The sequence below is a fragment of the Cololabis saira genome, chromosome 4, assembly GCF_033807715.1.
Source record: "Cololabis saira isolate AMF1-May2022 chromosome 4, fColSai1.1, whole genome shotgun sequence".
NCBI classification, from domain to species: Eukaryota; Metazoa; Chordata; class Actinopteri; order Beloniformes; family Belonidae; genus Cololabis; species Cololabis saira.
The window spans coordinates 34,218,144-34,234,443 of NC_084590.1; the positions used below are offsets into that span (position 1 = coordinate 34,218,144).

The 16,300-nt window shown below is 43.9% G+C and overlaps 1 protein-coding gene across 2 annotated transcripts in view; it reads left to right on the forward strand.

Annotated features, from left to right (window-relative positions):
* Window positions 1-15,700, forward strand: part of arhgap32a (Rho GTPase activating protein 32a) — a 36,162-nt gene extending 20,462 nt beyond the window's left edge. The window contains exons 6-22 of one of the 2 annotated variants that reach the window (XM_061719560.1): window positions 1,727-1,813; window positions 1,944-2,081; window positions 2,176-2,268; window positions 3,554-3,676; window positions 3,795-3,872; window positions 5,047-5,128; window positions 5,236-5,385; window positions 6,477-6,579; window positions 7,242-7,386; window positions 8,484-8,566; window positions 8,936-9,043; window positions 9,179-9,324; window positions 10,101-10,314; window positions 11,094-11,239; window positions 11,424-11,498; window positions 11,606-12,271; window positions 12,455-15,700. In XM_061719560.1, coding sequence (XP_061575544.1) covers window positions 1,727-1,813; window positions 1,944-2,081; window positions 2,176-2,268; window positions 3,554-3,676; window positions 3,795-3,872; window positions 5,047-5,128; window positions 5,236-5,385; window positions 6,477-6,579; window positions 7,242-7,386; window positions 8,484-8,566; window positions 8,936-9,043; window positions 9,179-9,324; window positions 10,101-10,314; window positions 11,094-11,239; window positions 11,424-11,498; window positions 11,606-12,271; window positions 12,455-14,661 — 4,644 coding nt within the window. In that variant the 3' untranslated portion in view covers window positions 14,662-15,700. Of the gene's footprint in view, window positions 1-1,726; window positions 1,814-1,943; window positions 2,082-2,175; window positions 2,269-3,553; window positions 3,677-3,794; window positions 3,873-5,046; window positions 5,129-5,235; window positions 5,386-6,476; window positions 6,580-7,241; window positions 7,387-8,483; window positions 8,567-8,935; window positions 9,044-9,178; window positions 9,325-10,100; window positions 10,315-11,090; window positions 11,240-11,423; window positions 11,499-11,605; window positions 12,272-12,454 lie in introns of both variants that reach the window. The other variant, XM_061719559.1, reaches the window with a different exon arrangement.
* The last annotated feature ends 600 nt before the right edge of the window (window positions 15,701-16,300 follow it).

A 16,300-nucleotide genomic window follows, 5' to 3' on the forward strand; every position in this document is an offset into this window, starting at 1 on the left:
TGAATCTTTGCTCTCACGTCTGCTGTCATGCATATGTTTTGTCTCTTGATTGGCAGACTCTAGCAGCAAGGAGGGAAGAAGGTAGCGATCAGGGCTCATGTGTCCTGCTTGCAGAATAGCAAAAGGACAGCACAAGGATAGCCTCTGTCTGCAAGCCCGCCTGACTGATTCCTCTCCAGATTAGCTCCAGTCTCGCCTCGACGGCGCACTGAATGAGAACTGCTCGGGAATCTCAAAGGCTCATCTATCTGTCTGATTCATCCTTATGATAGATGAGCTTGTGCATCTGCATGTGCCGGCTGAGCCCCATTTACTGGGTAAACCCCCCTTTTGTCGTCGGAGAAAGGAGAACAGTCAAGAAGGGGGAGGGTGGTGAAATACAGGAGAGGGAGGAGGAGGAGGGGGAAAGATCGCGAGCGAGAGGCAAGAAGGGGGGTAAAGAGACACAGAGGGAAGCATCCTCGTCTCATATTTTTCCGCTTTGATCAGAGCTCGAGCATGTGACAATCCAAAATCCTGAAAAACAGATTTTTTTTTGCGTGGCGGCGGGGGACAGCTAGCAGGCGAGTAAGGAGCAGCGTTTAAACTGTGCTACCCTCAGCCAGGATTTGGCTTCTGGAGGAGCTCGCCGTGGTCCAGGACTGCGGCTGCACACAAAGAGGGAGCCACTTCCTTCAGCTGCAGATGGATATCTGAGATGCCTTAGTGGGAGGTAACACCATCGGATGGATAGCTGTGTGTTAGTTGTAGATCTCCGTGAGTAGATGAAATGATGCCGGTTTGCTTGACAGCCGTATTGTGTTAGCATGCTTTAGTTTGAAAGGAGGCGTGAGCATGAGGGGAAGTGATGCCAACAACGGCATTAGTGGACACTTGCAGGTTTTTGCTGTCTCGGTTTTCAAATCTTTATGAAATGATTTCCTTTCCAGCAGTAATTCTTTTTTTCTGATTCATTGTATCTGCAATGAAACATATCTTAATTGAGCTATTTGGTCTTGACAGGTATTTGAAAGTAACCATGGCAGTGAACAAGAGCTTGTTTTCATCTTGACTCATTTCAGAACACATTTGTCCGTCTGTGGTCTTTTGTCAGACTGATTTGCAGTATTATTCTTGCACAGTAACTAGGTCGCTGCCTGTTGTATAACAGAGTATGAGTTAGTAACAGTTATAAATAACTAGAACTTCCCTTGGCTTGGATGCCTTTTGAAGTCAACTCTCCAGTTATGTCTATCAATAAACTCCCAAACTACTGCAAGGCTTTGATCCTTTCAGTTTTGGGGTACATAAAATATGTTAGTGAAAGGAAATGCACGCTCCATGTATCCCGCCTACAAGCTCTGACGTCCCAGCAGCTAATCTATTATACATCTCATACTGCAGGATTTATGTTGAAGTAAGAGCACAGACTAAGAAGTAAAGTAGCTAAAAAGACTCCCCTTGCTTCCCAAATCACCTCTTTGTCAGATAAAAAAAAAAACCCGACAACATTGCAATTATCTTTTTCATGCATTAGATCCCATAATTCCTTGTTGCTTGAATTTTTCTGCTTCTATGTTCAGAATAAAAGTGTTTTTTACTATTTAATGTAAAACATTGGTCAGACATGATGCTGTTTTTGTATACCAGGTCATATACAGAGAGGTTTTTCTGTCATACTCATCCAATATTTAGTAAAACATCCCTCTCAGTGTAAGGCGCTCACGCTTTCTTTTTCTTTTCTTAGCTGGCCTTTGCAGAGGGGCAGAGTGAAGGACCAAAGGCGGGTCTGGACTCCAAAGAACTGCACTTTCTGGTCCAGATCACTTGTCAGGTAACTTTTACTTTTGTCTCATTTTCATTTTCATTTGTTCAGTTTTGTTCAGTTTCCTCTCCACTTCCCATAACACACATTTAAATGGTTTTCTGTAAAAAAAATCTGTGTGTCATATTTTCTTGGTCAGGGCCGAAACTGGCTGGTGAAGAGATCTTATGAAGACTTTCGGGTTCTGGACAAACACTTGCACTTGTGTATCTATGATCGCCGTTACTCCCAGCTCGCTGAACTGCCACGATACAACACAGTGAAGGACACCGTCGAGGTACAGCACAGATAAATGTGCAGCTGAGTATTTATCTCATTTATCTCTGAAACGGCTCCGTCTGTCTGACGTTAAGCTTGTTGTGTCCCTTTAGTCAGTCACCACGATGTTGGCGACGTACCTGTCTCGCTTTTCTGCCATCGCCGACAACAAGATCAACTGCGGTCCGGTACTGACGTGGCTGGAGGTAACGCCTTTATTTCATGGTTTATTTTCATTTATGGAAATCTATTGACCTATCTATCTTTTTTTTTTCCTTTTTTTGTGCTTTTCATGTTTTAACCATCATGTAATAAGTGAATTATGTCTAAAGAAACTTGTTATCACATCATACACGGTGGAGTTTCTCAGTGCTGATCAAACTTTTTAATGTCTGGAATTATAACTTATTATAAAATGTTTTTAGGAGGAAATCCTCTTTCTGGTGCACAGATTGCATCTACCAGCAATGATTGGTTTGCAACCACATACAATAGGAACAGCTGATATTTAGTTGCACCAATAAAAGGTGTAGATGTTGCTCCTGCACTTAAAAAGTCACATGTCAAAGAGCAGCTACCGAGGAGCTGCACTCTTGTACCCTATGTGCACGCGACGGCAATGTTTAATGTTTAATTGCTCTATTTAAGGCAAGAGATGACACAATTTAATATCTAACATTATTTTATAAGCTCTTTTGCAAATGCACAGTTTCACTGAGAATCAAAGCCCTTATTAGTTTTTTCTTATTTTTGGCAATGTCAAAAAGAAAAGATTTTGAGGAAAATTGGATAACATTTCTGCAGCGGATCTCGTCCTGGTGAAAGTTAAGGTCAGTCCGGCCAAGAGTGCATATTTCCCCACATTGGCGGTTAACTGGTGATCAGACGCCGGGGACGTGGTCTGGAGTTAAAAATAGATTCCTGCCACTTTTAAATAGTTCAGAGTTGTACTTATGCACTTCATTCACAAACATCTTTAGTGTGAATGGATAAAAAAAAAAAAAACACTCAATTTCAAAACTAATCTATGTGATATATTGAGAAGTTTCTGCAATAAGTGACAATAACTGAGAAATTATTTTAACCCTTTTCATTCCTGACATATGAAATAATAAACAAGTTTATTATATATTGAAAATAAGAAAACACCCCCCAGTTTTGTCTTGAACTGTTTCTGAATATTTGTATCTATTTGTTTTAGATTTTAATAATTTTATTGTATAAAATTATGAGTATTATTATTATTATTATTATTATTATGAATATTATTATTTTTGGTTATCGGAGTGGTGGAGAGGTCTGAGAAATCCATGTTTCAAACGTGATACATCCGGCATTAATGGGTTAAAAAGCTACTGCAGGACCGTTTCATCTACTTGGCTGATATCTGGGTCTGTGTGGGTCCGCTCCCACTCCCTTCCCCCGCTTTGGGAGCAAAGCTGAGCCTTGACGTCTGTCCTGGGTTGTTTTTTTTTTTCCTTTCGTTTTTAGATCGACAACAAGGGGAACCATCTCTTGGTGTCGGAAGAAGCTTCGATCAACGTTCCCGCCATCGCTGCCGCCCACGTCACCAAACGTTACACGGCTCAGGCCACGGACGAGTTAACCTTTGAGGTGACTGCCCAAGATAAATGAGGAATAAACTGCTTGCTTCACCTGTCCATATTATGATGTCATCCTATTATTGTTGAGCTGGGACTTTAGTTTAATCATCTTCCCCGTCCCGATGCAGGTGGGGGACATCGTGTCGGTCATCGACATGCCTCCTAAAGAAGACACAGGTTGGTGGAGAGGGAAGCACGGCTTTCAGGTAACACTTCTTCTGTTTGTGCTGTGTAACATGGTAGGCTGGAAAAGATAGACGATGATCTACCACTGGTCTCCAGAGTGAATTAAGTTTACATATAGGGCTGTTCGATTTTGCCCAAAAATAAAATCTCGATTTTTATCTCTCAAAATCCGATTTTCGATTACGATTACGATTATTTTGTGAATTGACAAAAGGCAAAGAAATGATTTCAAATATGCTGTTTTTTTATTGAACATTTGCCCCATTGGGCTTTAAGTGCAAACTTTGCTCTTATTAAACCAAAAATGAATGAATAAAGTGCAAAAAATAAGTTGAAAAAGTTTTAAAAAATATAATAAAATATAAAGTTTTATCTCTGAAAAAAAAGCAAATCAGCACTTGCAAACATACAGTAAGTTATATTTCCAATTAAATAAAACAAGACATTTTTTAATTAAACTAAACTGGGTCTTTGCATGCTAAATAATAATGCAACCCATGAAGGAGGTAGAGGTGTGTAATGTCAGTCATTACATTTGCTATTCACATTTGCAAGTTTTTTGCAAGGAACACGAGCCGGTCTACCGCATCTGGCTTGAGGGATGCCCGGTGGCATGTTCCAACGCCCCCTCCTACAATAAAGAGCCTCTCCCATGGGGCACTTGTCGCAGGTATTGAGAGGTATTTCCATCAATCATTAATATGGTATCAATCATTAATATGTGTGCAGACAAGGTAAAAAAAATAAAAAATTTAAAAAAAAAGTGAAAAATCGATTTTACGAGTTTCACGTTTTAACATCGTTCTAATTACATAATCGCGATTACGATTTAAAATCGATTAATTGAACAGCCCTATTTACATAGAAAGACCTATTACTGCTTGTTTATCTTTAATGTGACGTAAGAAAAATTGCATCTTCTGATATTCAGCTTTTCATGCTTGATTGTGGTCAGTACCCCGACAATTCTCCCCTCATTAAAGCAAAGCATCACCTTTAACTCTGAGGCAGCTTGTGCCCTCATGCTTCCTGGCCTCTTTCTGCATTTATCTTCAGACTTACCAGGTTCTGTCGTGTGAAGATGAACATTTAACATCCCCAAAGGGCTTTTTGGTTCACAAGTACATTATCATCCCGGTCCCTCTTCTTCTGTCAATTCGTGTTTCTTTTCTCTCTCCCTCTCTCTCTGTTCAGGTCGGCTTCTTCCCGTGCGACTGTGTCGAGCTGATAAATGACAAGATTCCCCCAAGCGTTCAAAACTCAGTGCCAAAGCCAGGTACTCTTTAATGTTCGTTTAATGATTTATTCACGTCCAGCTCCGAGGACTTCAGTGGGCTGGCTTTTAAAGCAAACGACGTGTGCATTTGTGCCCTCCTTGATCAGTGTGCAAGAAGCACGGGAAGCTCGTGACCTTCTTGAGGACTTTTATGAAGTCCCGGCCGCCGCCGCAGAAGCTCCGGCAGCGCGGCATCCTCCGAGAGCGAGTGTTCGGCTGCGACCTGGGGGAGCATCTGCACAACTCAGGACTCGAGGGTAAAATACTCTGGCAATGGATATCATATTCTATAGTTTTTTTTGGGAGGGGGGTTGGTTTTTTTTTCTGTTTTTCCTGCCAACACAATTATCCTCAAAGACGAGATAACCTTATAAATCTGTTGCACTGGACGTTTGCCAAATACTGTTCCTTTTTTTCTCTGTGCCAGAAGATCTGAAAGTGGAGAGAGAAAGCTTATTTTAACGTCATTTCAATCATCTATGCTGAGCTCTGATCTGCAGATTATTGAATTAAAGTCACTTGATATGCAGTTTATTGAGATCATTTTTCTGAACTTCTAGATTTCTGTGGCAAGCAAGTGTACATGATTCAAACCTAAACAACCATTTTGTGTCATTTCGGTCTTTATCTTTTAAACGATGGTCGCAAATATATATATATATATATATATATATATATAGTTATCACAATATATAGTTTATCGCAGATGTGATAAATGGTGCATGCACATTTGGTGCACTACATGTATTTACAGCTCCGGGAGTGTTTATTTTGGGATTCGCTCAAAATAAACGTTGTTGCTTGTGTTTACAGCAGTGAACAAGTGTGCCAAAGTGAGAAACACTTTTTCTCAGTGGTGTTTTCGATATATACGCTATCTATTTCTGGCCACACAGGCTTTGGAAAGGATTACAGGCTGAATATATTCATCCCCTGGCCATGATTTACAGAGGTCATGTCATGCTTTTTATGCTTTTTCCTCTTTGACTGGTGTGTGTATTATAGATTTTTGTGTGTGAGAGGTCTGCACGGTCACCAAGCACACAGTCCACACCAATAAAGCGAGTTGTTTTCCTCTACAGAGAGCTGAAACATCTCATTTGTAGTCGAGTCTGCATCATGAAGTAAACGACCAGTTTGGCAAGTTTGGGACAAAGCAAGTTTGACCAATCAAAACATGCCGGGCCACTACAATAAAGCTAAATCTGTAGAATAGCACAAATTGGGCTTTTTAAATATAGTCATTTATAATCACAGGGTTTTTTTTTTCAAGTGCAAGACAATGATTTAAAGGGTAAAGGGATTAAAGGGATAAGTGAAAGCATGTGTCTCTCTTTGTCTCCCGTAGTCCCACAGGTGGTTAAATGTTGCGCAGATTTCATCGAGAAGAACGGCGTTGTGGACGGGATCTACAGACTCTCAGGAATCTCCTCCAACATTCAGAAACTGAGGTTTGTGCTCGCTTCGTTTTTAATTCCGACTCAAAGCAATTCCAGAACAATGCCTGGAGGTTAAGCGAGGACCGACTGCCAAACCTCTCGTCCGCTGGAAAGATTGTTGCGAGCGTCCCGAGCGAAGGGCTTATGTAGAGCCCACTACCAGCGGCTACGGCTGCTGCTTTCCAAATGTTGATTTTGGGCTGGTTTTTTTTTGTTTTTTTTTTCCTGAGAGCCATCAATTGCAATTTGTTTCTAGCTGTGCAGCTTTGAGTGTATCGTCTATTTTCCACTCGCCAAGAGGAATATCTGAGACAAGCTTCTATCAGTGCATGGAATGAGAGACTCGTCAGCTGATGGGTCTTGACGGCCTTTTCAAAGAGCTCACTCGACGATCTTGGCAGATGAAACAGTGTTTTAGTTATCTTGTGAATTATGAAGGTTGAAAGGCTTTTGATGATCTTTTGAGGACCGGCTTCACGATTTCCTGTTTTTTATTTTGAGCAGGAGTAGGATTGTGGGTTCTTGAAACAAGCTGACAATCTTGAGTGCTCGTCGGTTTAAAACGCCTCTCAGCTGAGAGCCAGTGTTTTCATACTGACAGATGAGTGGTAGGATGACTCCCACACCATTCTGTTTTCTTATTTCTCTCTCTCTCTCTCTCTCTCTCCATCTAGGCATGAGTTTGACTCTGAACAGATCCCAGACCTGAGCAAAGACACCTTCAGACAGGATATCCACTCAGTGGGCTCCCTCTGCAAGCTGTACTTCAGAGAGCTGCCCAATCCTCTGCTCACCTACCAGCTGTACGAGAGATTCTCAGTAAGGACCGGGACGGTGGACCCGACCCGTTTGCTGGGAATAAATACAAGCACGAGAGCTCCATAGTATAGGGCAGGGGTCGGCAACCCGCGGCTCTAGAGCCGCATGCGGCTCTTTAGCGCCGCCCTAGTGGCTCCTGGAGCTTTTTCAAAAATGTTTGACCTTTTTTTTTTTTCCTTTTTTTCTTCATTTTTTCCTTTTTTTTTCTTTTTTTCCTTTTTTCTTCTTTTTTTCCTTTATTTCTCTTTTTTTCTTTCTTCTTTTCTTTCTTCTTTTTAATCTCGACATTTCGACTTTTTAACTTTTTTTCTCGAAATTTTGACTTTTTTCTCGACATTTCGACTTTTTTCTCGACATTCCTGCTTTTTTCTCAACATTTTGACTTTTTTCTTGACATTCCAGCTTTTTTCTGAACATTTTGACTTTTTTCTCGACATTTCGACTTTTTTCTCGACATTCCAGCTTTTTTCTCAACATTTTGACTTTTTTCTTGACATTTCGACTTTTTTCCCAAAATTTTGACTTTTTTCTCAACATTTCGACTTTTCTTGACATTTCGACTTTTTTCTCAAGATTGTACTTCAAAATTAATCTTGACATTTCGCCTTTTTTCTCGACATTTCGACTTTTTTCTCGAAGTGCATAATGAAAAAAAAAATCTTCCCCAAGTTATAACTAATATAGAAAAATGCAGCATGTGTTGTCTTCATTCTAAGGCTGATACAAGACTTTTCATTTTTCATTCATTGCGGCTCCAGACATATTAGTTTTTTGTGTTTTTGGTCCAATATGGCTCTTTCAACATTTTGGGTTGCCGACCCCTGGTATAGGGGTTGGGTATTTTCAGGAGAAACAGCTGCAGGGGATGTATTTCCAGTTACTCTGTCGTATCAAAAGACCAGAGCAAACTTAAGCGCTACTAGAATTAGGTCAGCGCATTGTGCTGAGCTTTCTAGGATCAACAAGGGCTGGACGTTCAAGGACTGAATGATCAAGCTGGTGGCTCTGAAAATAAAAATAAGAATGTGGAGAAATCTCCCTCTGCTGTGATTAGGAGTGTCTTTGTAACGATTGCTTTGTCCTCCGTCTCGTCATAGGAGGCTGTGTCTGCAGCTACGGATGAAGAGAGGCTGGTGAAAATCCACAATGTCATCCAGCAGCTGCCTCCACCCCATTACAGGTCGGCTTCAAAGCTCACTGCTGACCCCTCCTGGCTCAAAGCACAAATGTTATTTCCACAGAGGACAAAGGATGAGCATAAATTCTCTCCGCTGGGATTCTGAGTTTGCTTGTCTGAATTTAATCAGCCGTTAAATACCAATCACGGAAATATTGTTCCTAAACAGCTGCCTTTCTGAATGTCCAATGAATAGAAAAGATTCAGAATCAATTGAATTGATTTGACGTTAAACTGCAGTCTCTTATTGCACCATCTGCTGGTTGTGGGAAGAACGGCACTTATATATGACCTAATTCTTTTACCTAAAGCCAGGAGTTTAACAGTCTAAAAAGGAATATTTGACTTTTTTTTCTCTTTTTTTTTGTACAGGACTCTTGAGTTTCTCATGAGGCACCTGTCCCGTCTGGCCACCTTCAGCTCCATCACAAACATGCACACCAAAAACCTTGCGATTGTTTGGGCGCCCAATCTGCTCAGGTGACTGTCGCTATCGTAGGACTCTTGAAAAGTGTCCTTTTTTTTTTTTTTTTTTTAAATCTGACAGTGAACTGGGTCATCTCTCAGTGGTCCAAAGCCGTGAAATAGGCCGCGCTGTGCTGTGCTCTGTTTCAGGTCCAAACAGATAGAGTCGGCCTGTTTTAGTGGGACAGCAGCTTTCATGGAGGTGCGCATCCAGTCGGTGGTGGTGGAATTCATCCTCAACAACACGGAGACTCTGTTCAGCTCAAAACTCAACACTATAATACGAGAAAGCGCTGGTAGGTCATCCTCATGAAGGATTACACTGTAAATAGAATCAGGCCAGCCACCTCCTCTGGGTCTGAGGAGGGACCAAAGTGAGGGACAGCAAAAGGAAGGGGAGAGGGAAAGAAGTTTAAAATTGAGAACTAATAATAAGAAGGAAAAGAGGAAAATGTGAGAATATGTGAATTTGGACACACTTTCTCATTCAAGTCAATGGGGGGATTGTGTCCGGGCTCTTGACTGGCAGGAAAAATATCAAATTAAAAAGCAAATTAAAAGGGAAAAGGACGTTTCTTTATCAATACTATATCTATTAATGTTTTTCCCTCTTTTGCTCTATTTTTTTTTCTTTTTTTTTCTTTTATTTATTTATTTAATTAAATTTTCTTAATTATTATTCTAACCCATTTTTCTTATTCTTTCTAGGGGACGAGGGGATGGGAGGGAGAACGGGGAGAAAAAGTTTGCTTTGTTGCCTGTAACAGTGACTGATGTTTGACTTGTTGGAAACTGCAAACAAAAATCTAATAAATACATTTAAAAAAAAAAAAAAAAAAAGGGAAAAGGACAAAAAAAAACCCACAAACAAATGAATGAATTTAACTCTGCTCTTGCTCTGCCGTCCAGACCGGCCCCTCGCGTCCCCTCTTGCCCTGTACCTGTATGCGTTTTTGTTTTGCGCACTTGTATTGTTACCTTTCTATTAAATATTTAAAAAAAACGGTAAGAGAAATATCACAGACTGAATGCATTTCTAACACACGTACTTATACGACTGCCTCAACTTTAGGCAAAAACACCTTATCGCGGCCAAAGTCCCTGATGGTCTGCTCCCCGTCTACGAAGCTGCTGTCTCTGGAGGAGGCCCAGGCTCGCACTCAGGTCCAGCTGGGCTCGCCGGCCACCACCCCCTGCCTCACCCACAGCGACTACATCGAGGTCGGGGAGGGGCCCGAGGCTCTGCTCGGCAAGTTCCACACCGTCATCGAGCTCCCCATGGAGAGGTAGGACACAACTGTGCTCCGTGCGTGTCCTCATTTCAGAAACTTCTGCTGCTTGATCATCTCTGTGTCCCGTCACTTTGAAAGGGAACGCACCGCAAAATACAGCAGGATGTGATTCGTAGACGGTTACTAGGGTTGCTTTTCATTTGATTACGCTAACCTTACATCAGATTACATTGTGTGTTGTACATAAAAGAGAAAATGATGAGTTAAATGTCAAATGTTTGCCTTTTAGTCTGTCCATATTAGGACATTTCTTTAATTTATTGAAGCCTATAAGGTTAATGAAATAAAACATATCAGTTGGCTAAACAGCCAGGATGTCTCGATAACACTTATCTGAGGAAATTGTAGAAAACTGTGGCCATCGGGCCACGTGCACGCTTTTGATTTGAAGTGAAAGTGAAAAAAATATGCATGCCAAATGATCCTGATAAATAAGTAGCACGTATAAAGACTCCTGATTGATTAGTGTGCTGAGAGAAAATGAATGGTCAGAATTTGTAACAGCTGTCTGCTGATCTTCTCTTTAATATACGAAATGCTTTTAAAGCTTTCACGTATACAAAAAAAACAGGTAGGAAAAAGAAGGCTATAAAGATGTCAGCTCAGGCCCTGCGAAATTGGAGTTGTTGTATTTTCCTTGACTGAACAAACGATTCGGATAAACTCCCGTGTGTGTGTTTGTATTTATAAATCAATATTTCTTTTCGCTTGCATTTCTGTAAGATGACACGAGCTCCAACATCAAAGATGATTTGTTTGCTGTGTTGCAGCAGCAAGCGGCCTCCCGCCAAGGCTAAGAAGTCTCCAGTGGGGAACTGGCTCTCCTTTTTCCACTTAGGCAAGTCCCACTCTGTGTCCAAGCGTAAGCTGAAGCGACACCCCAGTGAACCTAATGAGATAAAGAGCATCGCGCTGCCAGGTGAGCTCACCGCTGCTGCTCGCACGCAGCCGGAAAACATCCAGCTTCTGCACCTCCGCTCTCCACAGCCCCCTCTCCTGTCGGACCGTGTCCGTTTGTTCCTGCTAATATTGACACGTGAAAGTGTTGTTCTGGAGATGGTTAGCCATTCACTCGGGAAAATTGTTTGCTCAAATATTTGCAGGCGGACGAGGACATAGCGGCACGCTGCGCTCGACTAAAAGTGAAGAATCTCTCACGTCTTTGCAAAATTTCGAAGGTAATTATTTATTTTAGATGATCCGTGAATATTTTACAAAAATACACTTTCAGTGGTTCATACTAATATAATTCTGAGCAAAAACAACTAACATTTCTTCATCCCAGGGGAGCCTCCGAGTTACCGCCCCCTCAGACCTCGTTCGACTAGCGAGGCCATCGCTGCCGTCAGCAGAGAGGACCTGCGCAGCAGCAGAAGCAAAGACCACTGCAGAAGCCATCAAAAGACTGAGAGTCATAATGACCCCGAGCGAGTTTCCGCGGCGGCGCACGTTTCCTCTCCACACTCGGAGGATGACCTCGACCTTTTCCCTCCAGCCGCAGGCATCTCCACTTTAGACTTTGACCCCATGTCGTTTCAGTGCAGCCCGCCGTCGGCGACTCCCGCGCTGCAGCACAGCAAGGATGGACTTAAGTGGAGACGGGGGGTGGGATGCTCCAATGAGTCGGAGCCCGTCTCCCCTCCTAATAACAACGTGAGCTCACACTCTCCAGATGTCAGCCCCATTCTCAGTAAAGGTGTGAGGGCGGTCACTTCCAAGCAGCTCTCGCCTAAGCTGAGGAAGAAATCGTCTAAAATGCAGGCGGATGCTCAGACTGTCTCCGCCTCTCTGCCCGCTGACACATCCTCTTCCGTGGAGAAGTCCGGGGCTCTGGCCGCGGTCGGACGAGAATCGAAGACGTCCTTTCAGCACTGCAGCCCGCTCAGCACGGCGAGTCAGGCGTCGGCCGTGGCGGACCTCAGTCAGTCTGCACAGAACCTGCCTGATCCAGGTCAGTGCCTCTCATCTCTGACATCACACAATATTTACTGTATAACGTATAGTTAGTATCTATCTTAATCGTAATTCAATTCGTAGTTTCTTATGAAAGCTTTTGTGTCTTGTCCCATCATGTGTTACCATAGCTTTGTTTGTCCTGTCATACTGTAGCGTTGTTTGTCTTATCCCTCCCCAGGAACAGATAGACTTATGAGTTCAGTGTCTGTTCTCCCTCCTCACCCTTCCTTGACGAGTGCTGCACGCAAGTTGGCTTTGGCTCTGGCCGAGTCCGCCCAGAAGGCCAGCGGCGTCCCGCAAAGAAAAAGCAGCGCTCCAATGCATCCTTTCCAGAACCAGGAAGGACCTCTGGCCCGCGACAGGCTGCAGAGGCCCTCCGTCCTGGATCTCCGAGTGCACCCGCAGGAGTACTGCAGCCCTCGCCTCTCCCAGTGGCAGGCGTCGGCGCGCAGCCCCGCGGAGAGCCCGTGCTGCCCTCATCCTGTTCATTTCACACCTGCGCACCCCGGATCGGGGCCCGGCGACGGTCAGGAGAGCGCGTGCAATTTCACTCCTAACGTCAGCCCACTGGGGTCGGGGAGCTTTGACGAAGGCGGTGCAGAGAGGGGGGAGCGCGGAGAGGAAGGAGAGCCCGGAGACGCCGCACAAACAGAGCACACTTATCAGAGCGTCGGCGTCTCCACGCCCGATCAGCCCTTCTGCTCGGCCCAGAGCATGTCACCTTCTCCCGTATATGCCAACACAGACTCGGTGGATGTTTTCAACTTCCGTGCCGTTCTAGCAGAATCTTCAATGCCCGCATCCATTGAGGAGATTTTCCCACGTCCGTTACAGACCTCCACAGCCCGTCTCTACAGCCCAGAAGAGGAGAGGCCGCTGGGAATGGCTGAGGAGGTCTACAGTAAGCATTATCATCACCACCACCATCACCACCAACCGGCTCACGCAGGACTCGTGCCTGCGTCTCACTGCCCTCGGCCCAGCGCTTTGCCCTTTCACCTCTCCGGACCTAAAGGTTTGTACAGGCAGTCCTCCGAGAGCCGCTATAGCACTTTAGGTTTGAGGCACCCGTTGTCGCCTCAATACAGGCGCTACCAGAAGGAGGAGCACTTCACAAGCGGCTGCCACCGGCAGCTAGGGCCGTGGCAGAGGTCTGAGGACAGAGTAGTCGTGCACCCGGCCATCCGCAGGGCTCGCTCCTTCCACGCCCCTCAGGTTAGTCGCTACGAGTTAGCGGATACCGACGTTCTGCCCCCCGACGCCATGTTTTACGTGGAGCAAATGGCCAACAGGGAGGTGCCGTACCAGAGACTGGTCCGGACCGGCCTTCACCCCGTACACGCCGACTACTACTACCAACCCCGCGCAGTTATGAACCCCGGAGATGGCCCGCGTTTTTCCGTAGAACCCTTCCGCCAAAGTGGCATCCATCACAGTCAGTCCAACACCGCGCGGTCCGCCAGAGAGGGCGGCCAATCGGATTACTACAACTACTCCCCGCTCCACGCTCCGTTAAACAGAGAGCTTTACATAGAGAGCAGAGACACGGTCGTTTACCAGGCCAGGGATGCAGAAGTTTTTGAAAGAGTGGTGTATCAGCCCGTCAAGCAGGAGAGGAAGTCCAGACATAAAAACACATATCAAGCGGCGTCTCCCTGCGAGAGTCCCGACTCTCCGACGGACACACAAAACAGAGACATAGTGCACACGAGAAGCAAGTCGGACCCTGGAAACGGCAACCTCCTCTCCAGCAACCGGAGAGAAAGCCAGAATGCAGTTGTCACGTCTCCCACGTCCCCGGGGTGTCAACAGATAGACGCCGAGGGCACCAGGCAGCAGGGCGGTTCTTATGCAGACTCCGGGCCGCTGAGGCGGGTTCACGTCAAAGAGGGCTCCTCGCAGCAGAAGCTGCTCCGCAAGGTCCCCTCGCTCCCCGAGAGAGGCTGCCCCAACCTCAGCAACACCAAGCACAGCGACAGGAGCCACACGAGAGGGCACGAGCAGGATCGATTCATGTCGGCCGACTCTGCCGGCGCTGTGAAACCCGGCATCCTCAGGAGACCCCGGAGGTCACAGAGCACGAGAGAACACTACTATCATTACCACACCAAATCCCCTCTGGATCCCGAACATCTGGGATGCTGTTCCACTCAACCCAACAGAAGGACTCAGAGCACTAAAGTCCGACCCACACAATACGAGCACATGGAGGGGTATTACGCATCACCCCGACCTAAACCTTTAAAATCCAGTAAAGCTGCGGCGGGATATTTACCTGGCCAGAGCTGCATGTCTCCCCGAGGGCAGAGACTGCTGTCCAAGGCTCTAAGCCGCGAGGCTTTCTATCACGCTGCACTGAGATCAGACGCCGGGGTTTACGAATGACTCCGCTCTTGATCCCATTCCAAACCGGGGCCAAAGGAGGAACCGCACTTTATCCCCAGCAAGACCAAGCGTGTGTTGTGTTGCAAAGCGTGCTTGTTGTAAACTTCGGGAGCTGCTACAAAAATGTGTGAAACGAGGCCGCCGCCGGCATCGCTAGTAGATTCATATTTAGCGGTGGCTGCCGGGGAAGCTCAAAGGGAACAAAAATACGTCAATAAAAAACAATTTAAAAAAAATCAGATGTTGTCTTCAATTTAAAGAAACTAGAAGAAGCATGTTTGATGGCTGAAATGTTTAATTTAATGTATAAACTACGGGAAAGAATACGGCAAGGTACATTAACTGGTTTTAGAAAAAATATTTTAAGATTTTGAAACATGTATAAAATAACATTCATTTTAAATGTATTATATTTGTATGAATAACACACAGCTAACACGTGGCCAATGTACTGTACATTTTGTTTTATATTCCAGTCTGCTCAGACTTTGACAAGCACTTTCAAGGACAACTGTGTATGAGACACATTGTATTAATGTGGTGTACATGGAGACTATTGATATACAGCTTATATATTTTTTCTGTAAACAAACAGCTTGCTCCGATTCATTGTTTAATGCTAAAATAGCACCCTTGGTGGGTAAAATGGAAGATAACTCTCGGTTTCTAACTTTTCACGTTTTCATTTTTCCCCTTTATCTCACGTCGTATAACGCAATCTTCAAATAAATATGAGTGCTATGATTTCTGTTAAGGTCAAAGCTACCGTGGCAACAATACGCTCGACTCAAACGCATTTCACGCTCATGCAGGTAGGTGAGAAAGTGTATTTTGTATAACATTGTGGTTTTGTCACGAGATGAACAATTCTTTCCTCTTTATAGGGAACTTTTAACAATGTGGTGTTTTTAAAAAAAAAAAGATGTTTTATTCATTGAAGATGCTATTTCAAATCCAAACATGTTGATGAAGGCATTCTGTTATGACATGTCAAATGAGTTATTTTAGTGTAAATTAAAAAAAAATTAAAAATAAAGATATATTATCAATGATTGTATTTTGTTTGCTCACTGACAGACATTATGGGAAAATATTTAAGAATCCCGTGTGAACATAAAACCTTTATGTTTCAGTGCGGTAGTCTTACTAAGACTAAGTGGCAGCAGAGAGGAGAGAAAAGAGATTAAAAAAAAGCAAAAGAGAAAGAGTAAGTAAAAAAAAGAACAGATGGGTCACAAGAATGAAGGCTCCATCAGAGTACCAAAAAAAAGGTGATGACACAGGGTGGAGGTGTGTCGTGGAACAGCTGCACCACGGTGAAAACACCAAAGGTGGAGAAGGTAAACAAAAAAAGATGAATCAACAGATATACACGGGAGATGTAATACTGTTAAAACAAAATAACGACTCGTGCTTGGTGTGACGGAATATAACAGAAAACACAAAATCCCAAGAAAGACAGCCGAAGTCCCAGATCAAGGTGGAGTACGGTGAAGATTAATGCCTTTGTGAAGTTAAAAAACACTGTAGTCATATTTTCCAACCGTTTACTATTCAAGACTAATTTGCAATGAATTCCAGGTATTAAAAAAAAAAAAAAAAAAAAATGTATTATACAAAGATTGTAATCCTCTGTTTC